Here is a 12,172-nt window from a genome sequence, read left to right as displayed (position 1 = left end):
TTAAATAAAGCACTGAGATTTGTTTGATACAGTGAAAAAACACTGCAATTTGATCTTTAAAAGTTGAAGCTATTTACTTTTTATCTACTGATCAATATGATCAGCTGAGTTCAATGGAAAAAAAAAAATCCAAGACCAGCAGTTCCTCACATTTGAGTACTACTCGGATTGGCAGCCTTCACTTCTCCGGAGTCTGTGCAAAAACAACACAAAAATAGAGGGGAGGGTCATTTCAGTCATTATAGGGTTAATAGCAGCTGTGAGCAGGTGGTTGCTACACATTGGCCTTCTCTACACATGCAGTGTTCCATGAAGCCATTAACAGTTGTGACTATTTCTGCATTGCAAGGGCTGGCAAATCTAAACGTGTTATTTTTCATTACTTACAGGCTCGTTTATCCCCTAATGCCAGAGTCAAAAGATGGAGGTTATTAGATCAGTGTTAACAGCTGACACGAGCTGTGACATCCCAGCTTGCCTTCACTGCAACGTTATCCAGTTAATTTTTCTTTTAATATAACTACTATATTGTAACAAAAAAAAATAATAACTTAATGGTGGGGTTGCCGTCTGTCTCATTAGAACGGGACACTTTCTTTTTTAGTATGCCATCCTGTATTCCACAAGGCACAGGTATGAGACACACAGTGTCCCCTTCCTTCACCAGCCAGTCACAAGCACGCTTCTGCATTTGCACTAGACCTGGCTGAGGATGCCATTAACACTAACATTTACAAACTTTTGAAGATTCCAGGGTGGGGCACATTAAGAGTGAAGCGGGAAGGTCAAGGAAAGGCTGCATCCCATAACCTCTGCCTTCCCTTCTGCCCTGCTCAGCCACGTGTTAGCAATATTCCTTCCAGGAGCTCAGGCTGGCAACCCTACTTACAGGTGTGAAATAATACTGTAATCACTATGCAGCTGCAGTATTTGATCTCTGAAACGCAAACATACAAAACCGTAACAAAGGCATCGTAAACAAGCAAATAAGCACTGCCTCCTTGAAGGATTTCAATGCATTTTTCTCTTTATAGGTTAAAGGCCAAATGTAATTTGATAACTAGCTCATCTCATTATGCCAATGAGAACAAGTGCTAGGGTTGTGATTAAAATCTAAAAGGAATATTAAAAAAAACACAAAACCCTTCCAGGCATTGGGAAGTGCAGCCAGAGTTAATCATCCTGATGCGATGATCTTGGAATTTGGAATGATACTGTGTGATGTGGCAGACAGTGACAGTGGTAGCTTGGAGATTGCTGCACTGTGCATTTCAAGCAACACAGTTTGAAAAGTGCCAGGGCGATTTCTTCACAGTATTTCACATGCAAGGGAAGAGGGGACAGAAGGGGGAGGGGCGGAGGAAGAAGCCCCATGCTGCTTTAAGGCAGGGAAGGAGGCAAATAGGTCCACCATCCTTTAACTATAGTTCCAAGGCTCCTATTCTAGGGATGTCGTCTTGTGCTCTCCTTTAAAGTGGCTCACTCTGGATCCAGAAAAGCCCAAGTCTTAGACAGCAGAGACTTGTTCATCTTCTGCAAACACAATAGGATAGAGGAAAATAGAATTTAATTCATGTAGAACAAGACTGCTACTGAATGAAACAATATGCACTGTGTTCGTTCATGTGTTTTCCATTTCATCTGGATTATTTTAAAACATATACCTAATACGATATCTGTACATTTTAGATCTCACAACAAGTATTCCTTTGTAAATTTGTTCTCTGAGAAAACAACACAATTGCTATAACTGAGCCAGGTGCGCTAGGTTCCTCAGCCTGAGGAACACAACAGCTACTCCTGCATATCCAAGCAGCTTCATAAAGCCATCTTACATTTTCCTCTGAATATATCTATTATTTAAATTAAGATTGCATAAAAATAGAGCGCAGCTTTCATCATTGGTAGAAATAATCATTAGCCATCATTGGTAGAAACAATTGAAATTCTCCATCATGGTAATTCTCAAGGTTTGAGGGAATTTGATCACGGTAGACTTAATTCTTTTCCATCATGTTCAACTGCAGAGTTCATCCTGTACATAAAACCTTAGTAACTAAGCAATGAGGGAGATAAAGTTAGCCTTTCTATCATTAAACAAAACAAAGCGAGCATGATTTGGACACTACTCTGCCTAAATTTTGAGCACCTGGCCCTAAAGATGCAATCCAGCTATGCTTGTACTCCATAGAAAAACAGAAATGCTATGTCTATGTGGCCTTTCTGTCATTACAGTTGAGGTAAAGCATGAAGATGCAGACACACTTGGGCAAGCGAGGGAGCAAAAGAGAAGTGGGCTCATTACGTGAAGCAGTTGATGTGGGAGAACCCGTGCCCACAGAGTTAAAAGTTTCAGATAGGATGTGACTACTGTGATAAACCTAACCAATGATGCTCTGTGGGGTGGATAGGCAGGTGTCTTACAGACGAAGACACTTTTCTGACCATTAGAATATACATGGTTAGTGCCAAAGGTTAGGTACGCTGGAAACTTCCAGGGCAGGCAGGTCTGTACCTGGCGAACATAGGCTCATAAGCTGCCTAAGCCAATTGCTTGGTTGTCCAAGATTGAGGTGGACCTACATTCCAAATTCTGAATTATATTTAGGATTAACTGAATTCCTCCCCTTCCAAAAAGTTAATAAACAGCAAGTTTGAAAGATGGAAGACAACTCAAATTATGGCAAGAATTTCTATGGCAGAACACATTTGCACAACTGGCGTTGCATCTGTGAAAGCACTGACCATTTTTGCATGCCGCACACTCAAAACCTAACGATTACAAACTCACCATCTTCCTCTGTGGAAAACCCTTGAGAGGGATAGTGAGTAAGACGTGGATCTGACTCATTTGGTTTATGCCACTGAGGTTTGCTCACAGGCCTGCTAGTCGAATGGCCATGCGACTGCTGCTGCGGAGTTGACGTCCCGTGAGTCTCACATGTCCGTGCCACCATTCTAGACCTCTGAAGTGCTATGTTGTAATCTGGAGGCTTTCTGGTTGGATGCGAACCACCTTCTGCAAACTCAGCAATAGGTATCCCTACGTAACCAGGAGGAGTTGGAGGTGGTTCCCGGTATCGACCCTCCTTTCGTGCTGTAGGAAAAACAACAGATTAGTATAGAGAGGAAGAGGAAAACCGCTCAAAGGCAAATAACAGTTAAATAAATGTCAACCAAATCAATGGTCCAGGAGGAGAAAATCTGAAGGACAAAAGTTAACCTCTTTACGGGAGACAATAAGGTCTTGAAAAATAAACCATGCAAGAAAGTACAGAACATACTATGTACCCAAGATATAGCTAATCTCCCAGTAGTGAAGCATTAGTCTAATAAAATTCACCAAATTATATGGGGAATTCATTCAAACTTAGCAACTGAAGCTGTTCCATCAACTGTATAGAATCAAAAGCGCACTGATCAAAGTAAAAAAACTCCACAGAAGTGGCAAACATCAGGAATAACGGCCTCTCCCCAAACACGTATCCATCTGAACGCTGGAGATGGGCTTTGTACCTCTGAGCTTATCTCTTGTTTTTAGCATCTTGCAGGGGGATGGGTGGGCAGGAACACCTGACACATCATTTCTTCCTGCAAATCTTACTACTTAATGAGACATAAGCTACAATTCCAAAAGGTAAGGAAGAGAAGCCGGCTTCGTTTTCATGCTTTCTGTACGCACCGCTGCCCGCTGCTCTGACAGTTGTATTCTCTGCAAAATCAAAACTTGAAAGGACGCACATAAGAACACTGATTGAGTATGTAGGAGATGGAAAGACCACCACCTAGTCTGTGGATCTCATTGAGGAATAACTGTTTACTTGAACAAGTAAACTTAACTTGAACTTAACTGGGCACACTTCTAAGTTCGTTCTTGCAGAGAGCTTTGGGAGAAAACAGCGATTAAGAATTTTAAACGACTGCAGGGACATGGAGCGGATAGGCATGACCGTTTTGGAGTTACGTACTTAAAGAAGTCAGCTGGGACTTTGATACTGAACACTTTTTCTGGGCTAGGCCTAACACATGACCACTTAACTTACAGTACAAAGGCAAACACAGCAGGAAAAAGCACTGACAAAGACGATTTACTCTCCACAGCTTGTCATACACTGTATATTCTTGCACAAGCGGTGATAGCAACATCACCCTGAATTAGGCAGCACAGAACTGACTGAAAGGGCAGTACTTAACGTGGACTGGTACTACTTGGATGTGAGATTTTATAGACTAAAAAATAAAGTCTTGGTATTATAATAAAACCAAACAGTTTCCAATAGAATCTATGTATTTTTCTTGGACAAATTCTTTTAACTGTTCAAAGAAATGTTATTCAATGATTTCTGAAAAGTGACTTTGATGTAGAAGAAATTCTGTAGAAAAATTTTATTAAAATACTGCAAGAAATGAATAGCTGTTCAGTGCAAAGAAAACACGTTAAAATAGTGGCTTCTGTTAGACAGAGATATGCAGAGCCACATTTGCAGGAGAATTAGTTAAAAGTACCAGAGTGGATGGAAGTGTGTGATTTGAATTTTCTGGTCTCTCTCACATTGTCTCAAGTCTCTAAAAATGTAGCGACAAGCACTGCCTTGAGAGGCAAGTTTGGAAGCATGCTTGTTCCACGTTCTGGTAGACACCAAAGGTATCAAAGAGTAAAATTACAGAGTGGCATGAATCTGAACCTGAAGTCCTGAACTGAACTGCTTCCTCCGCTGCATAGTTCAGGGATGCAGAGCTGCACCCAACCTTTGAGGCAACGGGCCACTGCTGAGCAGTCTACTTGGGCAGAAAATAGTGGTCTCAGCACGACCTCTATCTGGCAGACCTTTTCAGCTGTATCAGCGCAAAATGGCTTTCAGATAGTTCTTCATATTAACCTGCAGAAAGGTAAAGTGAAGGGGAATGTAAAGGAAGGAAAGAAGCAAAAATGCAGAGGTCTTGGGATGGCCCAAGGCCTGGGATGTGTAGAAGGAACAGCATGAGAAAAATGTTAAGGTCTGCCAAAGACACCTTCCTCTTAATTTATGTAGTATCTAATCTTTCTTTTGTTGTATGATCATAAATGTATTTCAGCTCTAACTTCTTAGGATCCTCTTTAGTTTCAGTAGCCCAAAGAAACATCTCAGGTGGTATTCAAGCACAAAATGATCCCGTTTTCAAAAGTAAGGAATACTCACAGTTATCAGACAAGTCATACAGATGTATGAAGTAAAACACTTCTAGAAAAATCAGGCCACATTTATTAAGATTTCTAAATATAGAACGTGGAGCCTTGCTGTGAAGACAAATTCACATTTCAAAGCAGACATCTAAATACATCAACTTCTCAAAACTCTGTCCGGCAGTTGAGCTAGTTTTCTGATGTATGGCAGGCTCTTTTGAAACACAAAGGTGCTGTCAGAACTGAGAATCAACAATAAGTGATATTGTCCCTAACAATAAAAGCACAGTTAAAGGGGAAAATTTGAGAGAGACTGCAGATTGTACCTTTTAGAGGTTTTTTTTTTCCTAAAAAAACCCTCAAACAACCCAAAAGAAACACAGTTTTAGAATAATATGAGGAAATATAAGCAAACGAATTAAGATACTTCATGGTAAACAAAACTTAACTTACCAATAAGCCCCTTTGTACTACTTGATGATACTGCTATGTGAGGGGGCACGGGAGCTGGCTTTGACTCCTCTGCTGGTACAGATGTTATGCTACTGGTTTCAGCTTCAGTCGAAACATCCTTCCCTCCCCTCCGCTTTATGGTACCTGTATCACCTTCCGAGTCCTCTCCCCAGTATCCTGTTGAGGATGCCCAGCTTGCTCTGGACTGTGCTTGATCAAGGCCCTCTCTACCTTGACTTTGCCTGCCATACTTTGTGCCATGATCGGGGAACATCAGCTGGTCCATGTGACTGCCCGAGGACCACAGTCCTGCCCCATCACCTGAACTATCGAAATGAGCATGTCCAAAAGGCAGAGTCTCCCAGCTTCTCTGGTGCTGTATTGTTTGTATGTTGTCATGAGAACCACTCGAACAAGAAGTCCAGCTACCACGGCCACTGTCAGCTGCATCGAGTGAAGCTCTGTCCCCCTGATCCTGTGACAGTTCTTCTGTACTAGGAGAAGAAAGCACAATTGCTCCAGCATACAGGCCTCTGGTCTCTGACAGTGGTGCATATGAGCTAGATGTACATTGACGAGGGAAAAAATAAAAATAAATCCAGCATTGGAATTGGACATAATTTACAAGACACATGAAGAATTCAACAATAGAGAGAAAAGCAAACATATTGGAGGGTTGGACTACATGACCTTTAAAAGGTCCTTGCCAATCCAAAGCATTCCACAATTCTATGATTGCAGGTTTTGATGCAATTTATATCAAGTATTATTTAATGACTAATTCAAATTTGAGAATAGAACACTTTCTTTTCAAGCTCATTCACCACAAAACAAATCAAAAAATAAAATTACTGGATATATATCCTAACAAAACTTAACACCTCAGCGGAGTAACTTCGAGAAGTAAAATCCTAACTTTGCAGCAACCCTTTATGAGAGGGGAACTGATTGATAGATAGGGTACCTACTGCTTTGCCAGCCATGGGGAGCAAAGAATCGAAAGTTAGGAACAGAGTTATGGCCTGATATTCAGGCTTATGTGTCATTTTTCAGTTTTTTCTTTTTCTTAGAAAATTCTGAAAGCCAACTTTTTACTATTTCTTGCAAATGGACATGTATTCTAACTTTAATTTTGGAAACACAAACTTCGAAGAGCAAGCATGTTCCATGCAGCCTTTCAGTCCTTAAGCGAGCCCGACACTATCACAACATATGAGCAGAGAAAACCAACAGTGTCACTTTTGTGTAGCAGCTATCTAGGCTCCTGGAATTTGTCCTTCCAGGGCAGCTTCCTATGCAGACTGGAATCCTGCTCCTCCAAGTATTTAAGACATCTGATGAGAGAGTTCGCATAGCCTGGGATTCCCAAAGCTGCAGTACACCAGTTTTGAACAAGCCTGCCATCCACAGACCCCAGAGGATTAAAAACCCTGAAACTATTCAGGGGACTGAAGCATCCAAATAACAGCTCAGAAAAGTAAGTGGAAAGTAAATAGGAGCCAGAGCCCCAGTTATTTTCAGACCAAGGCTCACTGCTAGATACTTACAGAACTCCTCACAGCACTAGCTTCCCCACTATTACAGAACTTAATTACCTAGAAAATTACTCAGAAAACCAGCAGCTTAATATGAATTTTAGATTCCAATTAGTGTTGACTAGAAGACATATTTGGGGTAAAATATTTTTGAGTTAGATAAATATGCACTTTTCTATGAAACAGACTGGAAAATTACTAGCTATTTCTGTTCTCGGCTTGATCACTGAATAATTGTATGAATAATTTCTCATCTACTTCAGTTAATCCCCCATCTAGAAAACAGGCTAGGATACTAGTCTGCCACAAAGAGGACAATCTACAGCACTACGAAATGCTCAGATAAGGTCTACTGAGGTAAAGTCTTACTGCTGGAGACCTCTTCACACACTTAGGAGTGCAAATCCTGTTCTGTCGGAAAATGAAGCATTATCATAAAATGCAGCATTGAAATACTAGTTTTTAAGAGCAGGGGAGAAAAATATATCTGAGAGAGATACCAGGAAAGTTACAGGAACAAATATAAATGCCACACACACACTATATGAAAATATAATGTAAACAAAGCACAAATAAAATTCCTACCCTAAGCTGTATTGATCTGGTTCAATCATGATTCTTCTATCAATCCTTCCCACACCAAGATTTGTCTCCACGATGCTGACAGAATGCCTCTGTCTCCTCTCATCATGCAGGGAGACCGGCATAGAGTCAAAAGAGGAATTGCTGACAATACTAGATCTGGAAGAAATTTCGCTGTGACCAGAATCTGAAAAGTTATCCACTGTGCCGCTAGGAGCCAAAGAATAGCCTGCAAAGGGAACATCACATTAATCAGACTCTCCAAGAAGGCTGCTCAGTTATTGCCAGGCAGCTGGCAGTACTGCTACCGTAGCAAATCAAAACTATGCTTACATTTACACAGAGGCAGCAGCACTGCAACATATAAAGATAGGTAGCAGAACCGTGTAACACCGGATATTCTGTCTCTTAAAAAGTGGGAACACGCACTAGTCATTTAGAAACAAACTGCTCACCTTCCTCTTTCTCTGCCCTCCTCCCCCAAATTGTTTGCAAATACATCAGCACACTTGTATCCCCCACATTATGAAACCTCACTTCTCAAAAAACTGCCTGTACACAAACACCATCTCTGAGATGAATGAAAGAGATATCCTGGACAAGACTGTTGCTTAAAGTAATCCAAGAGACCCTTTCACACAGCTTTTCTGTTCTGCAAAGCTGTGCTGCAGAGATGAACAGCAGACTCAACACGAAGCCCAGCTGTCTGGCCTGACTGCTTGTTAGATATCTTGGCTGAGAGAAGGCCAGATTTTCAAGTTTTCTTTCTGGTAGTTGGCTAATTAATTACATTCCAAAAAGCATTTATTAGCAGAATTATACTGTAATTTGGAGGTAGCACTGACATCGCCAGACTGGGATAAAATCTGCAAACCATGTCACAGAGGCAAATTCAGCAAATTCAGCTTTTGTTTCAGTATTAAACGAAGTCATGGTGAATGCTCTTGCCAGCTAAGTTAATGATCATTAAACAGCATACGTCCACAAGTACATGCAGTTTTCAGTTTTTGCTTTCAAGTGTCAAGATGACTTCAACTAATCTATCACAATTCACTTGGTGAGAACATGGAATTAATGCTGCCATTTTTGTCTGAAAGAACATGCCATTAGCTTCGTGTTGCCATCAAACCAAGAATTTTTTTAAAAATTTGTAATTATGTTTATGATTTGTTTTTTGCAAAAATAAAGCGCTTTTTCCACTATGAGCCAAATACAGAATCCCAACTCCTTTTTGAAAAAATACAGACCTGACCATATTTGTATAAATTCACCCTTTGCTAACATTGTACGTGGGAGAAATCACAATGATAACTTGCAACAACTCAAGGTGATAATCTAAGACTTCTCTACATAACATCCTTCTCCATCTGACATTAGTAACACTTCAACAGAGATTTTGGATAGGCATACGGGCTTTCTTCAATACTATCTCTGAGCATTTCCTACCTCTGCTTATCCAACTGGTCTTATTTTTTAGCCTTTTGTTTCCATAAGCCCCACCTATCCAAGAGGTCCTTGGTGAGTTTTTATTCTTGTACTGTTCTCGCTTCCAAGAGGAGACAAAAAACTGGTTAGGTCCCTTAGTTTGGAGCCATAAGGCCTCAACTGATCAGCACTACCTCCCACCACGTTAACAAAAGGGCTTAGCTTTCCATTTGATGAGAAAGTAGAAAAAGTGATACAGCCTCCAACATGCATTCATCTCTTCAGCATTCTGAATTTCTCTTGTGGGGACTCAACACCAGTATACGTATATTATACAGTAATGTTATATTATGTAACTGTTAAACAGAACTTTTACGATATTCTGAAAAGAGAATAACTTAAGTTATCTGCAATACGACTAGGCTATCATACTTCCAAAGGGACTCTTCTTCTTTAAGCTACAGGAAAATGCCTCCGTTCCCCGTTTTGCCAATTCATCACCAGAACAAGTACAATGAAAAAACAAACAGGCTTTAAAAAAATCCCTCTGAAGTCCCAAATTTGCTTAAAAACAATTCTATGACGTCACTTAAAAAGAACTCAGTCAAGAAAGCTCCAATGTGCAATACGATTCCTCAGCTATCCATATAAATAGTTTGAATAATCAGGCTGCTAGTGATACCTTGTGTGTTAGTGATTTGAATCCCAAATATCTTAAGCCTGCCTGTTACACACAGGTTATCCCATCCAGATGCACAACCCAGCAAACAACTGCTCTAATAGGCTAGTGTACTCAAATCTGTAAAAAGATTTTAAGTTTCAATCTGCGCATCCTTCCACTGGCAGGAAACACTAATGATGGGAATATTTTTGTCAGAAGCAGCTGCAGCAGGAGGGACCTACTGCATCAAATTCTCTCTCAGATCAGGCTATCCTTCCTGGCTTTTGCTAACCAGAGGGCTCTGAAGTATCCCTGAAATCAGGTTCCCAGGTGTCCTTTCATGTATTCCGCTCCGCACTACACTTCCTGCCTTTTTGCTGACCATATGTGACAAAAATAGGAGCAGCAGTAGTTTATCCTGAGTGTCCAAATTCTCTCTCAGAAGTTTCCAAAAGTCTGTGAGCTTCAGGAAACAGGATGAGAAATACTGCACATCTAATACCTTTCCTTGGAGAGCTCTGTGGTGAAGTCGGTGGAGAAGACAGCTGTGACGATGCACTCGAGACTGTGTCTTCAGACAGTTTCTTGTGGCGATCCAAACTTCCTTCTTCAGATAATGAAAGAATTTTCTTTAAAGCTTGGGGTGAGTTAATGCCTTTAAATAACAATTAATGTAGTAGATGTAAAATCCAGTTTAACTACATCTTTCTGATTCACAATGCATTTATAGAGCAGACAATACAGAAAAAACCCCAGTGTCTTGTCTTATTTGTGAGTTTCTGAGACCAGCTTAAATGAAGCAAAAACTTTAAACCTACTACTGTTTAAAACACAGCCCTTCATTTTTGCACATATTCTGTCACAGAAATCAGAAAGCAGATTTAGTGTTGCAGAATACTGCCTATGCAACATATAAATCAAGGATATGCATAGTAATGGCTACTGAGAAACTTCAGCTAATATTATGTTGAATACACATACAGATCTCACTGGTTAGTGAAGGTTCATATAGTAAGAAGTGAAACTGTTCTCCCACTTCTTTTCTATTCAGAGTAGCCTAGAAGGTCAAAAAAAAAGCTAAAAAGAAGATTAATAAGATAAGGCTTACAATACAAGGCCATCCTGCAGCTACCTTTCTGCCTTTCATTTTTGAGAAGTATTTCTGCGCCAGTTTATTCTGGGAAACTAAAGTGTAAAAACATCTTGAAGATGATGTATGATGTAAAGAACTGGGGCATCAGGAATTGCTTTTCTCAGGCAATATTTAGCCATTTTTCTCTCCTCGCCTCTCCCCCCAACCCCCCTCAAAAATCCACCCTGGGACAGTCTTAAAAGTGAAGACAGAGCTTCTCTGACAGCTTTGCCAGTGTTTTCAGCACAGGTTATTTTCAAGTTCTACAGAATTTATCTTTGATCTGTTGGATCTCAATGATGCCATTGATGATCTACAGGTGCTTCATCAACATAACTGAGGCAGTTTACATAAACTTTCCCACCATGAGCAAAAACACACTTCGAAGTCCTTTTAAGATTAAAATTCAATGGTAAAACAAAAAAGAACTAGATGAATATTGATTTGCTTCTTGCTCATTTTGCTGCTTCTAGCATTTCACTAGTAGCCTAAGCAGCGCACAAGCAAAACTAATAGAGAGTGAAATCAGAATTAAGCTCTCATGAAATTACCACCATGGAAGGGCCAGTTACGCTATATATACCTATTAGGAAGTTCTTTAATAATGCATATATGGTACATACACATGCTGGGACACAGATGTGGTAATCAGATTAGAAGTAATTCCTACAGTCCCGTATCTTCCTGAGCGACATGCAGGCAGCAATGGCTGAACAACAACAGTAAAAAAGCCCTAGGGAGCAGAAGCCGAAGGGACAATTCTCAAGGAGAAACCTGAGGCCTGCATTTCTGACAGGGCTCCTGTTTGAGCAGAATGTCTCCCTGCCATAAGCAAAGTTCAGAGTATTCAACAGAACACTTCATTGTTTCACTTACCAAATGGTGGGAGGTCTTTGACTGGCACTTTCTTGCGAGAGGGATAAAGAGATACAGCGGGGACCTGCAATGCTTGGTTTACTTTATGTTGCTGCTGCTGTTGCACTTTCTGCTGGATGCCCGCCCGGGGAGCCACTGGTGATGTCTCAGATTTTCCTGATCGCTTGTCTCCTGTGTTCTTTGGCACTTTGCAAGAAATGGGAGAAAGCACAAAATGACTCCTAGCTAAAAATACTGCAGGAGATTTAACCCGAGTAGTGCAAAGCCCTCCAGTTAAAAGGTGCTCAAATACGTGTAGAATTAACGCAGTAGGATAGCTTTAGAGAGAAAAGATGAAGAGGGAA

At 40.6% G+C, this 12,172-nt stretch overlaps 1 protein-coding gene across 1 annotated transcript in view; it reads right to left on the bottom strand.

The window, feature by feature from the left end:
* Positions 1–1,507: 1,507 nt before the first annotated feature.
* RAPGEF2 (Rap guanine nucleotide exchange factor (GEF) 2) overlaps positions 1,508–12,172 on the bottom strand; it is a 47,645-nt gene continuing 36,980 nt past the window's right edge. The window contains exons 18-23 of the mRNA XM_010135920.1: positions 11,829–12,014; positions 10,323–10,475; positions 7,738–7,963; positions 5,618–6,177; positions 2,792–3,097; positions 1,508–1,533 (exon numbers count right to left, since the gene is read on the bottom strand). Coding sequence (XP_010134222.1) covers positions 1,508–1,533; positions 2,792–3,097; positions 5,618–6,177; positions 7,738–7,963; positions 10,323–10,475; positions 11,829–12,014 — 1,457 coding nt within the window. The remainder of the gene's footprint in view (positions 1,534–2,791; positions 3,098–5,617; positions 6,178–7,737; positions 7,964–10,322; positions 10,476–11,828; positions 12,015–12,172) is intronic.

This window comes from Buceros rhinoceros, unplaced genomic scaffold, assembly GCF_000710305.1.
Source record: "Buceros rhinoceros silvestris isolate BGI_N320 unplaced genomic scaffold, ASM71030v1 scaffold2230, whole genome shotgun sequence".
Classification (NCBI taxonomy): domain Eukaryota; kingdom Metazoa; phylum Chordata; class Aves; order Bucerotiformes; family Bucerotidae; genus Buceros; species Buceros rhinoceros.
The sequence above is the reverse complement of the archived record's forward strand: the minus strand, read 5'-3'. Positions and strand labels throughout refer to the sequence as shown.